The sequence below is a fragment of the Poromitra crassiceps genome (genome assembly GCF_964638095.1).
Source record: "Poromitra crassiceps genome assembly, chromosome: 12".
Classification (NCBI taxonomy): Eukaryota; Metazoa; Chordata; class Actinopteri; order Beryciformes; family Melamphaidae; genus Poromitra; species Poromitra crassiceps.
Window position 1 is genome coordinate 907,081 of NC_139632.1, and position 22,594 is coordinate 929,674.

At 42.9% G+C, this 22,594-nt stretch overlaps 2 protein-coding genes across 2 annotated transcripts; one reads left to right on the forward strand and one right to left on the reverse strand.

Moving 5' to 3' along the window:
* Nucleotides 1–594: 594 nt before the first annotated feature.
* Nucleotides 595–17,315, reverse strand: lsg1 (large 60S subunit nuclear export GTPase 1). Its single transcript, XM_083647121.1, has 14 exons — nt 17,109–17,315; nt 16,598–16,724; nt 14,698–14,818; nt 14,514–14,600; nt 13,575–13,661; nt 12,920–12,980; nt 11,198–11,374; nt 9,225–9,527; nt 5,097–5,198; nt 4,487–4,642; nt 3,667–3,781; nt 2,916–2,995; nt 2,288–2,458; nt 595–1,559 (listed from the first exon to the last, which is right to left on the reverse strand). Exons 1-14 carry the CDS (start codon nt 17,208–17,210, stop codon nt 1,365–1,367), a joined length of 1,884 nt encoding a protein of 627 aa, XP_083503247.1. The 5' UTR covers nt 17,211–17,315; the 3' UTR covers nt 595–1,364.
* A 2,815-nt stretch (nt 17,316–20,130) lies between these two features.
* fam43a (family with sequence similarity 43 member A) lies at nt 20,131–22,114 on the forward strand. Its single transcript, XM_083647984.1, has one exon. The coding sequence runs from the start codon at nt 20,344–20,346 to the stop codon at nt 21,388–21,390; it is 1,047 nt and encodes a 348-aa protein (XP_083504110.1). The 5' UTR covers nt 20,131–20,343; the 3' UTR covers nt 21,391–22,114.
* The last annotated feature ends 480 nt before the right edge of the window (nt 22,115–22,594 follow it).

Here is a 22,594-nt window from a genome sequence, read left to right on the forward strand (position 1 = left end):
GACTCACAGAGTCGTTTGAAATGTTTCCTTAATCATTATCTAATTGTACATTTAAAGGGTAATTTCTGTGGGTCCTCCATAAATTTGCTGCTGGTTGGTTTACATTTGAAAGTTCTATGCATTTGCAAACAGGTCATTTTTCATCCCATAAATTACATTGTGTAGCTTTGACAAAAACAGAACTATAGGAGTGAGACACGTTAACATGTGATAGGATATAGCCTATTTTTACGCGCGCTTGATTCCTATCACTGATATCACAGTGGGACTTATGACATCACTGATGATCATGTCACAGTGGGATTTATGACATCACTGATGATGTCACAGTGGGATTTATGACATCACTGATGATCATGTCACAGTGGGATATGACATCACTGATTACATCACAGTGGGACAGAGAAACAGAGCCCTAGCTCCCATATACTGATGATGAAGATCTGAAAATGACTTGAAAATTCAGAGCAAACTTATATTTTCTTCCCATAACATTCAGTTTATTCCACTACAGAACATGATGGGTCTGAGTCACTTTGGTGAGATGTGTTCAACTGATCATCCAGTTGATGGAATGTGGTGCACTATCATGACCTTCAAAGAAGAGAATAGATTATGAACAATGTACTTTTAATATCAAGACACCCCAACCTTTCCACACTCACATGATTAGGGCCTTGCATCTATCTACACATGTGGGTCAACATTAAAGACATACTCAACACTTTTCCCACTTTTTTCTGCTGAAAATCAATATATATTGAAATGTAGCTGTGTTCTTGATGAATCCAGGTCAAAGTCCTGACAATTACTGTAAATCTGAGTAATCTCTTCTCACATACCTATGTAGTTCCATACATCCCAAAAAGACCAGGCGTAGACTAAAATTTCCCTCTCTTCCCCGATCCCTCTGATTTGTTGGGGTTGAGTTAGTTAGGGCTGCTCAATTAATCGGATTTTAATCTCAATTAAAATTTTGGATTCCCACAATTATGAAAACAAGATAATCGAGAGAAAACAAAAAAAATGGTTAGCCTATATTTATTTATCTAAAAATAAGAATACCTTTATTTTCATTTATTTCTTAGTTTTTCCCTTAAATTATATTTGAAGTTCAAAGACATCCAGTATTAAAAAAAACAAGTTCAATAAATGCATTATGTTGACAAAGTCAATGAGTAATCACGTTAAATAATCGTGATCTCATTATCAGTCAAAATAATCGTGATTATGATTTTTGCCATAATCGAGCAGCCCCAGGTTGAGTATCACTTTAATGACTTTGGAACTGCACGATTGTGAAGAGTAATAGGAGTTCTTCCATTCCAGTGGGAATGATGAGCGATTGAAAAGTCCTCAGATGATCAGGCATCCAGATGCTTGGTGAGGCGCCGTACTTTCTCCTTCTTGTTCCTGTTGCCGTGTTTCTTCCAGGGTTTGTTCAGCGGCACCTCTGAGCCCGGGCCCACTGGGCCAGCTTTCCCTGGGCCCACTGGGCCGCTCCCCGGCAGGTAGCCCATCACAGACTGGACCCCCTTGGTGAGCGCCCGCACGTTCTCCTAAAAAACACAGATCCATCAACTCATTCAGTTAAACATTCCCCAAAACTATTTCCCAAACACGAATGTGCTGTTCAATAAAAACTAGAAATAACCGCTTGTGTTTGTATGCCTCTGCCAACAAGTCAAGTTGCAGTCTACATCCATGTCTCTCCAGACTCATAACAAGTACGACTACCTTGAAGGAGGGCTGCACAATTAATTCATAATTGTTAATAATTAATCGAATTGCAATTGAAATCGCAATATGGCCAAGTGCAATATCCAAATTGCAGGAGCTGCAATTATTTGATAAAGGTCAAATCTGTCACAACATAGCATTACATGAAGCATTGTGGTGCTACAGAGATGTGCCGGCCTACAAATTATATTCTCCAGATGTAAGAGAACAAATTACAATCATGCTTGTTGTTTGGTACAATGACATTGAACTTTGACCACCAACATCTAATTATTCCATCCATGCATCCAAGTGGACATTTGAGGCACATTTGAAGTAATTCCCTCAAGGCGTTCCTGAGATGTTGCGTTAACGATCATGGGATGGACATATGTACCGGTATGTACAACCTCAAAACATAATGCCTCAGACCACGGCTATTGCCGGCCGGGGCATACAAATGCCTATCTTCTGCAGCCATGCCTATACGTATAGTTTGACTTGCTGACAGTGGATAGCCATTAACATGTTCCTATCTAGTAAGAAGATGGTAGAAGAAGTATTGTACCTGATGGAAGAAGTTCTTGTCGACCGGGTTTTCAATTCTCTTGACCTTGTGTTTGGTGGTTGTCTTGCTGGGGTCCATGTTGTCTGGGTCTTCTGTCTGGAACTTGCTGTGCTGTGGCTGGAAGTCTGCTGCGTTGATATGGGGAGGAGGGTGGCAGTACAGGAGCTTGCCCTATAAGGAACCAACATTGACAATGTGTTAAAGGATAGGATTTTCTATGGACCCTTTTTGTGGCAACATATAGACGGCTTCAACTCGACAACATAAACAATCTAAATTGCCCCCAGCTGTCTTCCTGTTGCACACACACACACACACACACACACACACGGGCCATCGCCTATCTATCTAAATAGGCAACAATAAACAAGGATTTGCAAGTGGAAGTGTTCACACTGGAGCCAGGTGTGAACAGGTGTGGGACTCACACTGGAGCCAGGTGTGAACAGGTGTGGGACTCACACTGGAGCCAGGTGTGAACAGGTGTGGGACTCACACTGGAGCCAGGTGTGAACAGGTGTGAACAGGTGTGGGACTCACACTGGAGCCAGGTGTGAACAGGTGTGAACAGGTGTGGGACTCACACTGGAGCCAGGTGTGAACAGGTGTGAACAGGTGTGGGACTCACGCTGACGTAATCCTTCAGGACGTAGCGGGCTGATCTGGACTGGTCCGGCTGGCCGTGTGCCGTCATGAAGCCTCTCATGTCTGCAAAAGAGGAAACCAGAAGAATCTACTTGATATGACTTAACAGAGTTTACACATTTCTTTACAGATTACTTTACAGAGTTTACACATTTCTTTACAGATGCATCAAAACAGCAGCAGCAAAACAAGGAGAATCGTTCAAACTAGATCTAACCACCTCATGGTTGTACGCCTCGTCAACATGGCACCGTTCCCATAGCACCACCCCTTCCCTCACTATGCCCCTCTCACCACCCACATCCCCCCCTTGCCACCCATCGAACCCCAACTCTCTATGACCGTCCTATGCCTCGCTACGGCCCATTCTCCCAAGCCCCGCCCCCTTACTGATCACACACCCCGCTCCCACATCCCCCTAGCCACTCCCCCAACCCACCCCTCCAATCCCGACTTTGTACTTTGACCTTCCCATCCCTAGCTACGGTCCGTTTTTTATAGAGCGTTTGTGTTTACGTCTGACGTTACAGCTCCAGCGCGACATCTAGTGGGCAAAAAAACAAACGCATTTAACGAACATTGGACATACGGACGGACAGACAACCCGAAAACATCGTGTCTCCGGCCGCGGCTCATCTCCATCTTGAGTTGCATGCTGACAAATAGGCGTGTTCTTATATTGAATTCTCTATATTGATACAATGAACTATGTGTCTGGTGATGTTGGGACTCACAGCCATAAGCCATCAGCAGCTCCTCGGAGGACGGCCGTCTGTCGGGGTCTTCGTCCTCTCGTGGCCGGATGATGTTGACGCCGTAGGTGCCCTCTAACACGTGGCGAGGGATCGACTGACACACGTGACAGTTGTGTTAAGGTCTTAACCACCGTAACCTGATAGTGCTGTGAGCTTCATGATCCACAAATCAAGAGTCCTACCAAACAGAATTTTAAATATCATTATCAAATTAACTGGGACTAGAAAGAAGCCTGCAAAGCACTTGGCACACTCATTTGTAGCACGCTTCGCCGTGAGCGGAAGCCCCTCACCTTATTAGAGTAGTGAGATACTTTGGTATCATTAATGTCAACAAATGGGACCGTAGTCAAGATGATTGGTGGCCTCTATCTCTGTCGTTTTGTTAGTGGTAGCGTTCCTCGAAATGTTTGCTTCTTCGGTCAAAGATTTTCTCTTTAGCTTTACTGAAGAGGATAAACCTGTTGTGATTTTTCCATCGGTCTTTCACTCCTTCCACAATTTGCCATTGTGATTGAACTTTGACCTTGTGATAAAACGTTACCTCCGTTTGCTCTGGAAGAACAGCGCCCTCTTACGGTTTTGTGCGATAAAGCAATCCAGCAGATTTCCCACCAAATCCATCCCAGTGGCACAACATATAAAGTGCAATGAAGAGGCCAGTAGATATGGCAATTTTCTTGAAGATGGCCTCATTTGTTTATGGTCATTTTAAAATTAAAAATTGTTGTCAAGATTAATGTGGTAATTATTTGCTGATGTTTATGTCTTTATAATAATGCTGAGCCGTGAGTGGCACAGAGGAGGATATGAGGGAGACAGCAGGCACGTGGTCCCTCATCTGGTCGATGGGCAGGATCCCACAGCAGATCATCTCCGCTTTGGTCGACATGAAGGAGGGCATGACCAGACCCGGGCAGTCACAAAGACACAGACCTGGCTCCACGTACAGAGTCTGCAGCACACACACACAGAGTTAACAGGGTTCCCACACATTTTCATAGATACAATTTCAAAACTTTTCAAGGATCCATAATAGAATGTCCATGTCACGTGAGGCGGTGACTCTGAATCAATACGAGAACAAAATATGACTACACTGGACACACCTCTTTATATTGGATTTAGTGCCTTAGACTCACTGAATCACATTACATGGAAGCTATTGAACATCTTCTGTAAAAATATTTATATATATATGTATTTAAAAAAATGAAAACAATATAAGAGGTGAATTCCATGACTTTTCCAAAACTTTCAATGATCTAATTCCATGACTTTTCCAGGTTGTCCATGAGCGTGGGAACACTGAGTTAGATGCAGAAACAAGCGCACCTTGGGCAGTGTGCTGATGTAAAGTCATGTGTGTGTTGAGTTGGGGTGGAGCGGTTTCGAGAGCGGCTCTGTACCTGAAAGTGCTTGGTGTGTCCCGGAGTGGTTGAAACTGACACCTTCTTGTTCCGAAAAATGGTGTTGATGGTGGAACTCTTTCCCACGTTAGGATAGCCCACCTGTTGAAGACATGCACCATAACTCTATTATGTGATGTTATGATGAGCTATATGTTACATACTGCTAGATACTAGGGCTGTCACTTCTTCCCAAAATAAAGTTTGAACGAACTTTAATTGCCCGCAAAAAAAAAAAAAAAAAAGTTTTTTGGTTAATTAAATTTATTTATTTATTTTTTGCTGCAACTTGAGACAACTTTTCAGACCCTGGAGGCAATCTTTCTCAGAAGAGACTAACGCGACAAATCTGGAGACTTTTTCTGACATGGGATTAACATTACCATCAAGCAGCAGTTGGTTAATTTTGGTTAATTAAAAAAATAATAATAATAATAATAAAAAATAAAAATAAAAAATCGAACAGGTCAATTATACATTCGAACATGCGCTCCTCCCCCACATTCGAAGTTAAATTAGAATTTCGAATAAAAAGTGACAGCCCTACTAGATACATAACTCTATATGTGATGTTATGATGAGCTATATGTTACATACTGCTACATACATGCATCATAACTCTATATGTGATGTTATGATGAGCTATATGTTACATACTGCTACATACATGCACCATAACTCTATATGTGATGTTATGATGAGCTATATGTTACATACTGCTACATACATGCACCATAACTCTATTATGTGATGTTATGATGAGCTATATGTTACATACTGCTACATACATGCACCATAACTCTATATGTGATGTTATGATGAGCTATATGTTACATACTGCTACATACATGCACCATAACTCTATACAGTATGTGATGTTATGATGAGCTATATGTTACATTTAAGCAATATAGCATGAGAGCCAGTGTGTTGTGGCGAATATATCCCGCTGATCAGCTGTTATCCCACGAGGCCGCAGGCCGAGTGGGATAACTGCTGAGCAGCGGGATATATGCCACAACACCACGCAGCTCGAGTGCTATATTGCTTTTATAAAACGGTTTCCAAGTATGATAATATAATAATAATAATACTATAAGTCCGACTGGCATGGTATTCTGATAGAGTCAGTTGAAACACTACTGTAAGGCGGGACCGCAAGAACGTGCGGGTGATTTGATTGGATCGTTCTGGAGACTGAAGTTGACATTGGCCAATCCTGGCGCTTGCTGAGAAGCTGAGAGCTTTCTGGAAAGCCCGACAGGCAGCTCGAGCGCAGCGCTGCATTCTCAGCGCTTGCTGAGAAGCTGGGTGCTTTCTGCAAAGCCCGACACCAACTAACGTTACGGGGTTAAATGCGGGGTTAAATGCGGGGTTAACAGCCTTTTTTTTGCAAAGAAGACATTAGCCCGCGTCTATTCTTGTACAAAACATAATTTTCTGCGAAGTATTAGTAAAGTTATAAGCGAAGATCGATTCACAAGGATCTGACAGCTGTCTCCGCCATTTGTTTTTTTTGAGGTAACCAAAGGCTTTTAGTAAGAGAGTTGCCATGGCAACCAATAACCTAACCCATGGCCATGGGTTATTGGAGTGGGTTATTGGATTTATACAATGGCTGTGAACCAATCAGATTGCTTGATTTGAGAGAGCCGTTTTATAAACTGCTACATACATGCACCATAACTCTATATGTGATGTTATGATGAGCTATACATACTGTACTTTCTACAACAATAACACAAGTGTTATCGACTGTTTCACTGGAATTCTGTTGCTAGGGAACCATTTGAAAGCTAGCTTATTTCCTGTCAGCTATTGTTGTATTAGCAAAGAACTTGCATTGCTAAAAACTGAAGGCTAATAGATTGTTACATTGCAACATCAGCACACAGCAAATCCGCCATTTTGGCCTGAAAGAGACCGTAATGACGCCGGGCTTATTATTCACTTGCATGTGTGACAAACTGCGAGCTTTGTCTTCTTCACTGACGGTGAAAAATGTCCACACTTACCGCTTTCAGACAGACACGGTTCTGGTTCTGGTTCTGGTTCTGGCTCCGTTCTGGAGTCTCAGAACCTTGGTGCTTTCTGGCGAACCAGCCCGCGTTCACACCAGTTTAAGCATAACCAAAGTGGGAGGACATTATTCGGTAGTCCTTCTTCAGTTTTTTAAGTTTATTAATTATTTGGTCTGGCGTCCGAGTGAACCCAGCCTTGGCCCTCTCTTCCGCAAGTTCGGCATACGACTTGCTCTTTCTTGTACTGCTTTCTAGCTTTTCTTGAGATTTGGTAGATGCCCAAATTGCCACTAAACATTTGGTTTCCTCAGGAGACCACTGCAAATTATTTTTCTCCATGTTGTCACTGCCTTCTTCTCCTTCCTGCTCGTTTTCACAGCCTAGAATGAGACACGCCCACTGATGATGTCACGGTTCCCAAGGAAAAAACTAGGGATAGGCATTTCTAGCAAAAACACTATTCGAAATTCGCTGGCCAAATTCGAATTTAATTCGAAATTCGAAAATAAAAATAAAAATGTAAAAAAAATAAAAAATGTATTTTTTTTTTTTGTGAGTGAAATGTTGCATTGTCTCCCCTGATTCTAAAGGTCCTTACATACCGAGCACGTTTTTTTCGTGCGATTAATTCGCACGTCAATAATATTTTCCGAACCTATATCAACCGTGCATACCGACGGCGAAGTTTCGCGGAGCGTTATTGCGGTGTTTATTTTTTCGAACCACGTTCGATTTTTCAGAAATTCGCTTCCAACGTGTACACATCTGTGGCTGTGATTGACAGGTGGGTCAAAACTCGCATCGCAATTTCGTGCCGTATATTCGCATCGCTCTTGATGTGTAAGGACCTTAAGTCTACGGCTTTATTAATTAATATAAAAAGCTTCTGCTGTGGATTTTTAGCTCAAACAAGCATTGCACCACTGAAGTAAAGAACATGTTACATGACATTGACATTTTCGAAAATAAAAAACAGTTTTGACAATCATGAGTGGTTCATTAAATATTTAGTAGGCTCAGGTCTGAGTGCCAAAGGGGTGCCAAAGTCACCCCCTCTCCCTCTTCATGGGATTTCATCCGCCATTCATTTTTCCATAAACCTTGCTTAAAATGCTTATAAAAATTGTTTTACTTGCTCAAACCAAGCGATTTGACTATACTCAGAATCAGGGGAGACAATGCAACATTTCACTCAAATTTTTTTTTTTTTTTTTTTCGAATTTCGAATTTCAATAATAAAAGTCGACCTTGATAATAACAACGATTATTCGAAAATTCGAAATTCGATGCCCATCCCTAGAAAAAACAACAATTTTTTGGTTCCGCTGAGAACCAACTTTTCAGGTTCCGAACCGATTGTTTTTTCGGTCTGAACGCGCCGGCCGGTTCAAATTTGGGTTCGGGAACCGGAACCGGCACGGAGCCCTGCCGGTGTGAAAGCCCTAACTGAGGAGGAGATGATGGCTGTTTCCTTTTCACCCCATGATCCGTCTCACTGCTTTGAGGGGGCGCGCACAATCACGTGAAAAAGGGGGGGGAGCCAACCGGCACACAGAATCGGATATGTAGCCTGACCGGCGCAGGTCACCGGTTGAGGCCGATCGGCTGAAAATCGTCCATTTCCGGTCACGTGCCGATCGATCGGTGCATCTCTATTCACCTTATTCACCACGCCCACTTTTTCTCTCTTCCGCGTTCGACGCAACGTATTTGTTCTTCCGGTTCAGCCCTAGTTGGCGGCCATTTTCAAAATAAAACGTCAGTATGAATGAAGTTTGGCAACATTCAGAATTAAGCTACACTGCGGCCAACTTCAGTTGCATGTTCATAACGTTACTGCTGCGAGGAGCCGATGGCTGTACCCGGTCGGCATTTAACGTTAGTTACAAAAGCACGTAGACAGTGTTTTCTCACTGCCAGTAGCCTAACTATAGGGTTTGACAGATAGCTAGTCCGACCGGTGTCAGCACAGTCAGCGCTCCCGGTCCTCGCTGATCGTTAAGGATTTCCAATAGGCGTTATTCTGATAAACTGTATATGTTACGTTCTCACCCGACAAATATCAAAACTTTAAAACAGTTTGGGAGTTTGTTGAGTTTGAACTCACCAGCCCTACAGTGAGCTGACCCTCTTTACACCTGGGCCCAGCGTGTGCAGACGTGAACACGGCCAGCAGCTCGTCTTTGTGCAGCAGACGGCTGGAGTTGTGGAAAGAAGCGGTGCTCTCTTCCTCTTCCTCATCTTCAGCCTCTGAGCAGGTGTGCCAGTCCTCCTCCTCCACAGTCACATCTGGATCACTGTCCTCCTCCTCCTCCTCCTCCTCCTCATCCTCCTCTCTGTCTGCCTCTGTCTGGCTCATGTCATCTTCTGGCTCACTCTCTCCATCCTCTTGATCCACTGTCTCCATGCCCTGTGGGACAGAGAAGTCAGACACTTTGATACAAGCTTCACAGTAGGGCTGTACGATTTGGCCTAAAAATAAAATCTCCGATTTTTTATCTCAAAATTCGATTTCCGATTTCGATTCGATTTCTTTATACTATTATACTTCTCTAACCATTTGTTGCCCTGCAGAGCTCAAAACATATTTTTTCCCCTCATAAGTGACAATTTATGCTTTTACTCTGAAGGCAGAACAGCCCAACTTCCTGTTTTAGCTTTGCGCTGCTATGCCTAACTTCCTGGCTGTTGCTTGCTAACCTGCAAGTCACTTGACAGTGGTGGATTTGATCGAGCACTCTGTGTTCTGATATGTTGGTCTGTTGGAGCTCTTGGTTCGATGACTCTTGCCAGTCGTGTGTGTGTTCCACAGTAAAGCCTATGTTGTATACCGTTACCGTACATACGTTGCATATCAAGTCTGCCTCCATGACATAATTATATTGATTTGCATTTTTTTTACATCATCCTAATTAATTCAATTACGATTCAACATCGATTTATCGTGCAGCCCTACTTCACAGACAGCCTATCTAGATAAGTAAATACTACCAGAACATACTTTAGAAGAACTCCAGTTGGCATACATATAGTCTCTCCCTAGACTCAAATATTACGTTGAATCGCTGCGCTCCGCATACTACATAAGTGAGTCTGTGCCAGTTAACAGCCACTGCTGGTTTTGAAGGCGGGTTGAAATTGAATGAGTGACAGGTCGTAGCACCGATGAGAGAGCGGTTCGAAAAATGGGCTGCGCCTCCCGTGTTGTCTGATCGCAAAGTCGTTACTGATTGGAGAAGACTGAAGCCATCACTGGCATATCACTGGCCAAGTGAACGGTTCCCTCCCAGACCCAGAGAGAGATCTGCAGCATGCAGTAACGTAGTGTATCAGATCCAGAGAGAGATCTGCAGCATGCAGTAACGTAGTGTATCAGACCCAGAGAGAGATCTGCAGCATGCAGTAACGTAGTGTATCAGACCCAGAGAGAGATCTGCAGCATGCAGTAACGTAGTGTATCAGACCCAGAGAGAGATCTGCGGCATGCAGTAACGTAGTGTATCAGCGTAAGAACTCTCATGGGTCTGGCATTGAGACTAGCATACATATGACCTTCTTCTTCTATGAGCACTTTGTGAATGTAAAATCTCATGTTTTGGAAGTGATTCCCACTGCTCTCTACCACCCTCCACTGTGTAACGTAACATTATTTTGGGGTAACGGGATTGTGTCATTTGTCAACGTTGAAATAAATGTGTGCTTCTTATGCTGAATTAGAGGATCATACAAGGTCATGTTTTCATAAAAAGGTCTCAAATTCTATTCTACCTTGTATAACCATTTATGGCCCCATTAAGTTCACTATGCTGCAAATATGGCGATGCCATCCCAGAATGCATTGTGATTCCCATTCCCTATACCAGATGGCCAGTTCAGTGCGCTGCTTTTCATCATTATGTGTCAGGCCTCACCACAGATTTTGGTTTAGTGACTCTTTTAAAAACCAAAGAGGGTCTGAGGCAAAAGTGAAAGGCCTGTATTTCCCATGGACAGTCTGAAAGGTTCAAAATGAAGAGCTGACAAAATGTTCGAGCAAGCTGAAATGTGTCAAGGCAAACTGGTTCCAGCCCCTCTCCTCACCTTCTCCTCAGCATCCAGCCTGTCGTTCTCAGCCAGGGCGGACCAGAAGACCGCCCTCAGGCCCTCTCTCTGGAAGTGTCTGGCCCAGGCTCGCCTCTGCTCCCGGGTCAAAAGGTCCGCCTTGTTCAGCAGCAGCATGTTCACCTTGTCCTGGGACGCCTCCTTCACATACGCCTCCTACCACACAACAGGAAAGATGCGGTCAAAAAGCGTAGGTTCAGTGTCTGGGTAGTGCAGAGGTAAAGGCACTCGCCTACCACCGGGGAGACCCGGGTTCAATTACCGGCAGCGGTACTTCCGGCTTGGTCAGACGTTCCTACTAGGGATGCACCGATATGAAAATTTTGGCCAATGCCGATAACCGATATTAACATTGCTGTTATGGCCAATAACCGATATTTACCGATGTCGATATGATCTGTATAAAACCACATTTTTATGATCATCACATTTTGTACATACTGAAAAACACATGTTAACACTGAATTTGAAAAAGTTATGCATTTCTTTATTTGCAAAGCCTTTGGAAAAGCCCATAAATCATAGATTTACTGCATTATTTCATATCAATGTGAAGAATTTGGCTGATAATGATAACCGATATTAACATTGCAACATCTGACCGATACCGATATGTTAAAAAATGACTAACATCGGCCGATACCGATATGATTGCCGATATATCGTGCATCCCTAGTTCCTACAGACACAATTGGCCGTGTTTGCGGGTGGGAAGTAGGGGTGTCAAAAATAATCGATTATAAGATGCATCGCGATGCGGACATGCACGATTCTGCATCGATTCACAAATGTCAAAAATCGATTATTACATTTTTTTTTTTTATTGAATAAAATATAATGGATGTACATGCAGTTGTTTATTTAAATCATAATACAATGCAATTCCAAATGCACTTTTATAGCCACACAGTGAGAAAAAAGAAAGTGAGAAAAAATAAATCATGTATTGGGGAAAAAAGTGATGCATCGATTGAAGATGCATCGAGATGCATCGATAATCGTAATCGAATCGAATCGTAGCCCTCTGAATCGTAATCAAATCGAATCGTGAGGCCAGTGAAGATTCACAGCCCTAGTGGGAAGCCGGTGGGGTATGACTCCTGGTCGCTGCACTAGCGCCTCCTCTGGTCGGTCAGAGCGCCAGTTTGGGGGGGCAGGGGAACTGGAAATAGTGTGATCCTCCCATGCGCTATGTCCTGCCGGTGAAACGCCTCACTGTCATGATGAAAAAAAGCAGCTGCACATATTGGAGGAAGCAAGTGCTAGTCTACAACTCTCCCCAGATCACCAGAGGGGGTGGAGCAATGGCCGGGACAGCAGGGGGGAATTGGCCAAATACAATTGGGGAGAAAATGGGAGAAAAATACAGAAAAAAGATGAAAAAGAATGATAGGTTCCTTTTCCTTGGTCATGGACAGTAGCACGCATAGTTGAGTATAGGCCCGCACAGGAATACAGACTATACAAACCTTTTGTAGGTGCTCGTTATTTGCAAAGAAATTATGATAATTAAAAAGGAAAAGAAAAGAGAAAAGAAAAGCAGAAAATAAGTGCAGGTGATACAGAGACTTATAAAAACATCTCACTCTTAAAAGATGAAAAACAAATCAAGGTGATCGATAATAGATTAATAATTCAAACCTTTTTATGAATAGCCCCCCACCCCCCCCCCCGCCCCTGCTGGTCAAAACATGTACTCACCAGGTCAGGGCAACGAAACAACAGAGGGTTTCTGGCATCGACGATCTGAACCACAACATCACTGCAGAGAAACATCACAACGTTTGAGCCTCGAGTGCCACATGAGAACATGATGGTTACCATCAAAGCAACAGAGACACAGTGTTCGTTTCGTTGACAAAAACTGACCAAAAATGTCCGTCAACGACCCAAAACTAGATGTTAATTAAATAAAAGTTGTGATGACCAAGAAAGACTATGAGGAAAACTATTGACACTTTGGGCAACGAATAAAAATTTGACAAAAATGTTAGGGAGGGACGAATGGGGAAGAGATCATATGAGAAGAGAGGAAGAAGAAGTGAATCCATTAAATCTGTGTCTGTATTGCATTATTCCATAATATCAGATTAATAGGTCTTTCCAATGAGTTTGGAAATTCTAGAGAAACATTTAAATAATGCATTACACTTTAACTAAGCCCGTTAGATTTTAGTGAAATCTACCGTAGATTTAGTCGACAAAAATGTTATAGTCAACTAAAACTAGACTAAAAACTAAAACATTTCAGATGACTCAAACTAAATCGCATTTTAGTCAAAAGACTGATTAGAACTAGATCAAAAGTTGCAGTCAAAATTAACACCGGAGACAGAGCTTTGGTGTCTTACTCTACCTCCTCTCGATCACTCTCCACAGCTGTCTCCAAAAGTCCAAGTTCCTCTCAAACGGGGTGAGAATTAGCTTCTGCTCCTCTTCCAACCTTTACAATAACAGTAAGGGTAAGTGATCAGTATTGATAATCATATGCAGATATCACAAAATTCACATAACGTAAAAAATAACGTGAGGACATTTTTAAATTTTAAATTCTTTACTTTTTGGTACTACAATAACAGTAACATTGAATTGTTATTATTTGACAAGTATTTATTAATAATAAAATATTTATTAAAGATCTGCATTATTTTCTAGTACAATAGTATTACTTCTAATTTGGTAATTAATAAAACCATTGCAGTGGCTTCTTAGCCGTATTGAAATCCATAAAAATCCCGTCCCTCCGCCAGTTAAGGGCGGAAGGGAACTCATGGGAATAACGTGATCCTCCCACACTCTACGTCCTGCCAGTGAAGCTCCTCCCACGCTCTACGTCCTGCCAGTGAAGCTCCTCCCACGCTCTACGTCCTGCCAGTGAAGCTCCTCCCACGCTCTACGTCCTGCCAGTGAAGCTCCTCCCACACTCTACGTCCTGCCAGTGAAGCTCCCCGCTGTCAAGTGAAAAGAAGCGGGTGGCAACTGCACATGTGTCGGAGGAAGCATGGTGCTAGTCTACGGCTCTCCCCAGATTGGCAGAGGGTGGAGCAGCGACCGGGGCAGCACGGGGAAATTGGCCAAGTACAATTGGGGAGAAAATAAGGGGAAAATCAGAAAATAATAATAATAATAAAAATAAACGTCCCTCTACTCTACTGACTTACAGATAATCGCAATTTATGTATGACACTCTATGTAGCAAACCTTTCAGACAGTATGCATTCAATAGTAGCCATTGAATAAGTAAGGACAGTCTTTATAACAGAAAATCTGAGTGGGAACACAGAATTGAACGCACTCTGCGAGCTCTCGTCTCCACTCCAGGAAGCTGTCTCTCTCTGCTTGCTGAAGAGACTCTGGGCTGGTGCTTTCATCCCAGTGGGGCCTAAAAATAAGGAGAAATCTTCTGTAACATCAGGACCTTCAAACACTAAATACACAGCGAGCAGTGGAACCAAATCAGCTGGATGGCTGCAGCTCACCGTCGTGGGATTCTGAGGAAGTGCTTGTTGTCTTCGTGCAGCTTCTTCAGCCTGGTTTTCTCCTCAGCTGTTAGTAAGCCTGCTCGGGCTTCCGCTGGGACAAACTTGATGTTGAGTTTTTCTAAGGAGACAGTCGAGGACACGGTCAGAGAAAGCAGTGGATAACAGAATACATAACACACTGACATTTAAGACAGAAGTAGTTGAGAGTTGAGGAGTCTCTAGAGCCATCTGCAGAATTCTGAGTTCCTCTCACTAGGGCTGCCACTATTAGTCGACTAGTCGCGACGACGTCGATTACCAAAATCGTCATCGCATGTTTTTTTTTTACTGAAAAAAAAGAAAAAAACTTTTGTTTTGTTTCCGCGAAGCTGCTGCCTGCGATGGCCTCACTGACTGGCTTGGCATCCAGGCGTCTCCGTCCTGTCTTTGATGCACATGCGCAGTACCCATCATCCGGGGAAAACGTGACATCACCGTGACCGGAAAAACAACAAGCAGCTCCCAGTGCTTCTCCACAGAAAAAATGTGTAGCCGTCCTCATACGTCCAAAGTGTGGGAGCATTTCACCCACAATAATGTGAAGTGCAAAATCTGCTAAATAAGCTGAACTCGCTTATCATGGCAGCACGAATATGATGCGCGAGCATCTCAAAAGAAAGCACATTGTGGCGAATGCAGATGAAGGGTAATTAGCTTGTTAGCTCACTGGCAACCGCAATGTTAAGTTTTAGCTGCTAACGTTAGCTATTGGCTAACGATATTAACGTTAAAAGCCTGCTCCAACGTTGTCATCATAGCAACGTTAAGCTCATGTGTTGCTGACGGGAATACTGGAAAACTCATTTTACTCCGCAGTTTGCACTCTTCTTACGACATTTAAAAATGTGTTTCATGCCTGAGAAGACTGAAACTATTTATTTTTGTTGATATTTTGGTTGCATACATAGTGAATAGTTTTTGGTTTCCATTTCCATTCCACGTAGTAGTGCCCTAATTTTATTTTGCATTATTCATTCAATGGATAGTACATATTTCATTGCACTATATGTTTTCAATTTCAACGTGTACTATTTTGCAGTTTTGCAATTTGCACTATTACATTTATGCAAGTACATTGATGGCAGAAATAAATATGCTGCTACATGCTCTAAACTTTAAAGTTCATGAAAATATTATTTTTGAGTGAATTATCATCATTAATTGTCTTTATTTTTATTTGGCACATGCTTAAAACAACTTGAAGCTAAATTTAGAAGCTGATGATAGCTAAATCAGAGCGATTGAGTAATTGCGCGATACGATCCGATTAGTCGACTAATCGTTAAAATAATCGGTGACTAGTCGACTATCAAAATAATCTTTTGTGGCAGCCCTACCTCTCACCCTCCCATGTGTTTAAGGCCTGATAACAGTCAGGATCTAAGCAGTGGTGTGGTGGTAACTGAGGATTCAATTCAATTTAGGTCAGTTCAACTTTTTGTGGCCTTCATTTGGCCAGTAAAATAAATAAATAAATAAATAAATAAATTTGGTGACAACATGAACCGCCAACGTCACATAGCCAGTCATTTTAGCCAATAGAAAGAACCCAAACCCTTAACCTAACCCTTAACCTAACCCTGACCCCCATAACTTCCACGTAAAGTTATTATGCATGTTAGATTTCTAATGTAAGTGGACGAGGCGAAGTTGCGTTTGAACTGCACGAGAAACTGCGTTTCCGCGTATCTATTCCACGAGAAAACACACATACATGTGTGCCAATAGTAATGAAAGTGACTGTGATTCACTGACATGATATTGGCCCAACAGAGATATGTGTGTGTACACTGTACAACACAACGCCTAAATAGAGCTGAACAGTTCAGCTGGAAGAGTGAACTGAGGTCTCACCTACCAGCAACAAACTCTGTCCCTGCCAACTCAGCTGTGGCCAGAAAGTCATCCATTGAACTCTGCTCCGTCACTGACTGCAGGTTGAGGCGGCCCCAGTCGTAGCCATCGTTCAGTTCACTGGTGTGGCGCTGGGAATTTGAAACCAAAAATAAATGTCAACTAGACACACTGGTTACCAAGAAAACAATGTAGTGTAGTGGCACAAATGAGGCAGACGATGTACATTATACCCAGTAGACCACAAGGTGAAGGTACTTCATTTTACACAACTTTGAGATCCACTCAATTCGGCACACATTCAATCCACAAAGCACCTTAAAGTTACTTCTACAGTTCTACTTGGAACCAAAACCGCAAATTTAGATTTTATTGCAATGAGTGGTGTTCCATTGATTATCGAAACGCCGAATCTAACCCATACACACACATTGATCGGCCTTACTTACGTCCTGCGATGTGTGAATATTTGCCATAAGCAAGGCAGCGTTAAAATGACAGATTTTTGAACGTACCCAGGTGTCACCCTTCTTGTGTCCTCGGCCTGCCTGCACCCTCTCCTTTATCAAAGATCGACCGAGTCCGGCGGGGCCTCCCCCGGCCTTCTTCTTACCCATAACGCGGCTGACTGCTTGTTGTCACTTGACAGAAACAACGCCGATATGACCAAACAGAACTGTGGAAAAACGATTTCTGTTACGAGCTGCTGTTTCCCATGTGGGAGAAGCCAAAAGAGTTGTTGTCGAAAGAAGCGGAAGTGACATGTAAAGCTTCTTCTTCTTCGCGTTTTTTGGCATGATTGCAATCCAATGATTAAGGAGCATACCGCCACCTACTGTACCGGAGTATGCAATACAGGATCAAATTTTCCTACATCAGTCTATGAAAGAAATTAAATAAAAGAAAGGGGGGGGGGGGGGGGGGGGGACAAAGAAACAAAAAAACAAAACAAAAAATTCTATTTAGTTTAAATAAATAAATACAATAAATAAACAACCCTGTAACTTTTCAATTCAATCACCCCTCTCTATAAAATCCACACCTTATCTCATTTTGTTCCCAATATCCCTTTCAAATCCCATCCTCGCCCAGCCTCTCTCACCCTTTGTTGCAAACTTACCCTTTCTTCATTATATTTATCACAGTGCATTAATACGTGTTCAGTGTTTTCAACAATATTACAGTGTGCGCAGTCTTGTGAATTTACTTTTCCCAAAAGAAATAAAGTCTTATTTAAACCAGTGTGATCAAATCTTAGCCTGGATAAAACTACCACCTCCCTTCTATTTCTCACAAACATGGAACACACCACTCCAGCGATTTATTCACAGATGACTTGGTAATTGATGACAGAGGCATCCAATGTCATGAAAAGACACACTTTGCATCGAATATATTAGAACTTAATAATGCACATTTTCAAATCTTGATTTGACGTCTCCTTTGATATGACGCCCCCAACAAAAATGTGTTAGTTTTGGTACATTCCACCCAAGACAGTGGGATATCAAAGCAAGACATGTCATCTTCAAGTCACTTCCTGTATTTGTATCACATGGGTTTTGCCCATGGTTTTCTACGTAGGCTACACGCCCACTTAGGAGACTTCCGGTAGGTCAGAGTCAATGGGAGGAATTAACGTGATCTCAGATTGACAGATTATTTCGCACCCATAGTCATCAAAGTAAATATTCCGAACATTAATTTTCCGAAGCCACATATCTTCTGAACATTCTGACATGAAAATGGCATTTTTCAGACAGACAGATCAGGAGAAAATTAAATTTGTTCAAGACCTGTCTCATGCTGCATTCATGTCAATAGAGGGTAAAAGTGTTTCAAATCCGATTATGATCGACTACAGTATGTGCACTAGAACACACATACAGTATGTGTGTGTGTGTGTGTGTGTGTGTGTGTGTGTGTGTGTGTGTGTGTGTGTGTGTGTGTGTGTGTATATACTGTATATATATATATATATATATATATATGTATATGTGTGTGTGTGTGTGTGTGTGTGTGTGTGTGTGTGTGTGTGTGTGTGTGTGTGTGTGTGTTAAATTTGTTCAAGACCTGTCTCATGCTGCATTCATGTCAATAGAGGGTAAAAGTGTTTAAAATCCGATTATGATTGAGTATGTGCACTAGAACACACACACACACACACACACACACACACACACACACACACACACACACACACACACACACACACACACACACTTTTCTCAATCCTGTTCTCAATCCCGTTCTCAATCCCGTTCACCCTTCCCCTCTCAGGGAGATGGTAAGGGTGAGAGTGAGGGAGAGGGAGAGGGTGAGGGTGAGGGTGAGGGAGAGGGAGAGGGAGAGGGAGAGAGGGAGAGGGAGAGAGGGAGAGGGAGAGGGAGAGGGAGAGGGAGAGGGAGAGGGAGAGGGAGAGGGAGAGGGAGAGGGAGAGGGAGAGGGAGAAGGGGGGGGGGGGGGGAGGGGGAGGGGTTCACGAACCAATAGATGGCAGCATAGAACCATTTTTAGAATGACCAGTGACCACATTCTACCTTGAGTCAAGTCAAACAAATGATGAACTGACTAGACAGGCTGGATTCTCACGTTTCTGGTAAGACAGTTCAAAACACTTGTCATAGATATAATTATTCCAAATGCGTAAAAGCATTTCAAACTTCAAGTTCAATCTTTGGCAAATGCAAATTGCAAATTATGGTTAGGTAAAATGTAAACAATATAAACAAAAATTAAGTTTTAGCACTTCAACACTGGTATGGGATATAGATATGCCTATATTATTAGGATTAGGATATATACATTTGAAGGTGGAGATGGCAACATAAAGTTAATTATGTTTAAACCCTGGTGACGAAGCACAATAATAGGCTATTTCTAGAATGTTTATAGGGATTTAGTTTGGCTGTGGTAATTTGGTGGTGATTTTATAGTGACCTCATATTTTGTGATGCTGATTATTATTATTATTATCTCCTATGACCTTATTATATTATTTATATAATATTGCTATAGCGACTGTGTGTCTAATATGGTATAGTGATTTTATAGTAACTTTATCATGTAGCTACTTCATGGATTCATTTATTCAGAATCTGTAATGTAGCCTAATGTTAATATAGGGACTTGTAATGTGATCTCATAATTCATGGTGTTTTTTTTTTATCCCCTGTGTTATTATTACATTAATACAGGCTAATATTCATAGACTTGTAACATACAAAGAGCCTGTGTATAATATTTGAGTTAATACTAACAGTAATAATAGTAATAGTATTACTCTGTAATATCAGGTGTTTTATCTAAATATAACAGTTGTTCTGCACCTATAAGGAAGCGGGTTGCAGCTCTCTGTGATCTGTAGCCTATCAGTGAACACAGCCAGCACAGTCCTAAATATAGCCTGGCTGTATTCTGCTTTGGTTCAGCCCGTCGCTTTCACCTCACCCCCCTACAGACACTGTAATGGTTTCTCCCAGTATATAAACCGTGGAGACAGTCCCACTTCCAGCAGAATACAAATACAATCTGCACTGCAATGTTCTGGGATGAGAAGACGTTACAGAGTGGACTAGAACACTTAGAGGATAGACAGATGAAGTGCAGAGAGTCTTAGCCGTTTCTGAAATGACCTGACAGGACAGCAAAACACTGATAGGCTTTAGGTGCCATAAAAAAAGTTTCTAGGCTTTTTATCTCTTCCTCTATTTTATTGCTCGTTTATCGCCGTTTGGAACCAGCCATATAATGCTGCCTTGGAAGAAGAATAAGTTCGACCTGATTGAGGAAGACAAGCAGTCCAAGCAGAAGGGCTATGCGGTGAGCCTCAACTACTCGGCGCTCACCTCCTTCGCCAAGTCGTGCCCGGAGAGCGCGCTCAACAGGGTGGGCAGCATGTTCAAGACCAAGCGGAAAAAGGTGCAGATCACCAGCGAGGACCCCACCTACACGGTGCTGTACCTGGGCAACGCCACCACCATCCAGTCCAAGGGGGAGGGCTGCACGGACGTGGCGGTGAGCAAGATCTGGGGCAAGAGCGAGATGGGCAAGAACGGCACCAAGATGAAGCTGACGGTCAGCTCGCAGGGCATCCGCATGGTGCACACGGACGACAAGGCGCGGCGACCCGGACACTTGTACCTGCTGCACCGGATCACGTACTGCGTCGCGGACCCGAGGCTACCCAAGATCTTCGCCTGGGTGTACCGGCACGAGATGAAGCACAAGGCGGTGATGCTGCGCTGTCACGCCGTGCTGGTGTCCAAGCCGGAGAAGGCGAAGGCCATGGCGCTGCTGCTGTACCAGACGTCGGCCACGGCTCTGGCCGAGTTCAAGAGACTAAAGCGCAGGGACGACGCGCGGCACCAGCAGCAGCAGCTGATAGGGGAGCAGACCATCCCGCTGGTCCCCATCAGGAAGCTGCTGAACGGACAGTGTTACTACAAACCCCCGGTGGAGCGCAGCCGGAGCGCACCCAAACTGGGCTCCATCACCGAGGACTCGCTCGGCGAGGAGGAGGAGGAGAAAGCCATGCACTTTGAGTGCGAGGACATTCTGGACACGGACGATGATTGTGTTAGTGGCAACGGGAAACAGGAGTTGAGTCAGATGATTAACGACCTGGGAGAGATGAGCATAGGGAACGACGTGCAGACACTGAAAGCTGACCTCAGAGTCACCAGACTGCTCTCCGGGGAGAGCACGGGGAGCGAGTCGTCCATCGAGAGCAACCAGGAGGTCATCCTGGTCACGACAAATGGATTCGAGGAGGGGAAAATGCAGGAGATTTCCTGAATGATTTGGACATGTAGGCTATTTGCATTTTTTGTGTGCAGCCATGAGGTTTGAACATTTCTTCTGTCGTTGATCTTGTGTTGGAGAGTGTTTGCCTAATTCTAATGTGCCTCCGCGTCGACTTGAAAGGATACAGAAAAGACACCCAAAGGTTATTATGGGACAATAACCAGCACGGACATGTCACTTACTGAACGACGTTTGAGAAAGGTGAATGCACACAAAAACAAGTGCATGCTCGTCTTAACGAGATGACTGGTTGAACCCACGGAATGCCAGTGCGCCCTAGGACGCACGGCACTAATTAGGCTACATCTATTTTATTTAAGAGGATTTGTTTGAGCCTAAATCTTGTTTACCCAAACGTGTCGTTTTCTAAGTGTTCGCAGTTGTCGAAAGAAAAAAGAAAAAACACATTCCGTTTTGAAAGCACTACTGGTTCAGTGACTATCCTAACATCCTTAACTTTCCTTTCAGGGCGCGCATGCGCCCGTTGATTTGTTTTTATATTGCACTGTTGTGAAATTCAGTCGAGTATTATGTTGATTGCCATAATATCGTCTCTTGGTATGTTGTCATAAACATAAATGTCATTATCTTTGCTGTGCAAAAGAGAAAAAAACACCTTTATGTATTAAAATGTACAAAGTAAGATGCATTAAGTATACAAAATATTGTTATTTTTTAAAGAAGAAAAATGTGGTTTGTTCTGTGAACCTCTCAACATTACCAATAAAAAACAAAACAAAGTGATATAAAAGTGTCATCATAGTTCATGTTCATAATTTATATGGAGTTGTGCTGGAAAACAAGTAGGTCATGTTCATGGAAAATTAAGTGCTCTTTAATCTGAGCGGGGATTCACCTTGAGAGTTGAACAAAGGAGGTCAGGTCAGAGTCTTACTGAGTAAAAGTCACATTGTGTCTAGAAAATAAATAGAAACTTGACATTTTGAGCAATATAGGGCATAATATCAGTGTTATCACCTGGAGTTAATACTTTGTTTTTAATAGGTGGATCAAGTCCTTTTCCTAAAATCAGTTTTGGGCATTTAGCCCCAGAAGTTATGTGTTTGTTTGTGGTGTTAAAGGGCCCATTCATTGTGCGCGGCCCCCCGGGCAGCCAGGCCAGTAACAGCGTCACATGGGTTCTCCTCTGCTCTGCTCTGTGGAGGACATCTCAACAGTCCAAACCAGTGCTGTA

What these genes read in the sequence shown, in the direction of transcription:
- lsg1 (XM_083647121.1), bottom strand. Translation starts at nt 17,210, where the DNA reads ATGGGTAAGAAGAAGGCCGGGGGAGGCCCCGCCGGACTCGGTCGATCT. An exon ending in AGGGACAGAGTTTGTTGCTG is followed by an intron (nt 14,819 to 16,597) that starts GTAGGTGAGACC and finishes CTGTCTCCTTAG; the next exon opens with AAAAACTCAACATCAAGTTT. An exon ending in GACACACCAAGCACTTTCAG is followed by an intron (nt 4,643 to 5,096) that starts GTACAGAGCCGC and finishes TGTGTGCTGCAG; the next exon opens with ACTCTGTACGTGGAGCCAGG.
- fam43a (XM_083647984.1), top strand. Translation starts at nt 20,344, where the DNA reads ATGCTGCCTTGGAAGAAGAATAAGTTCGACCTGATTGAGGAAGACAAG.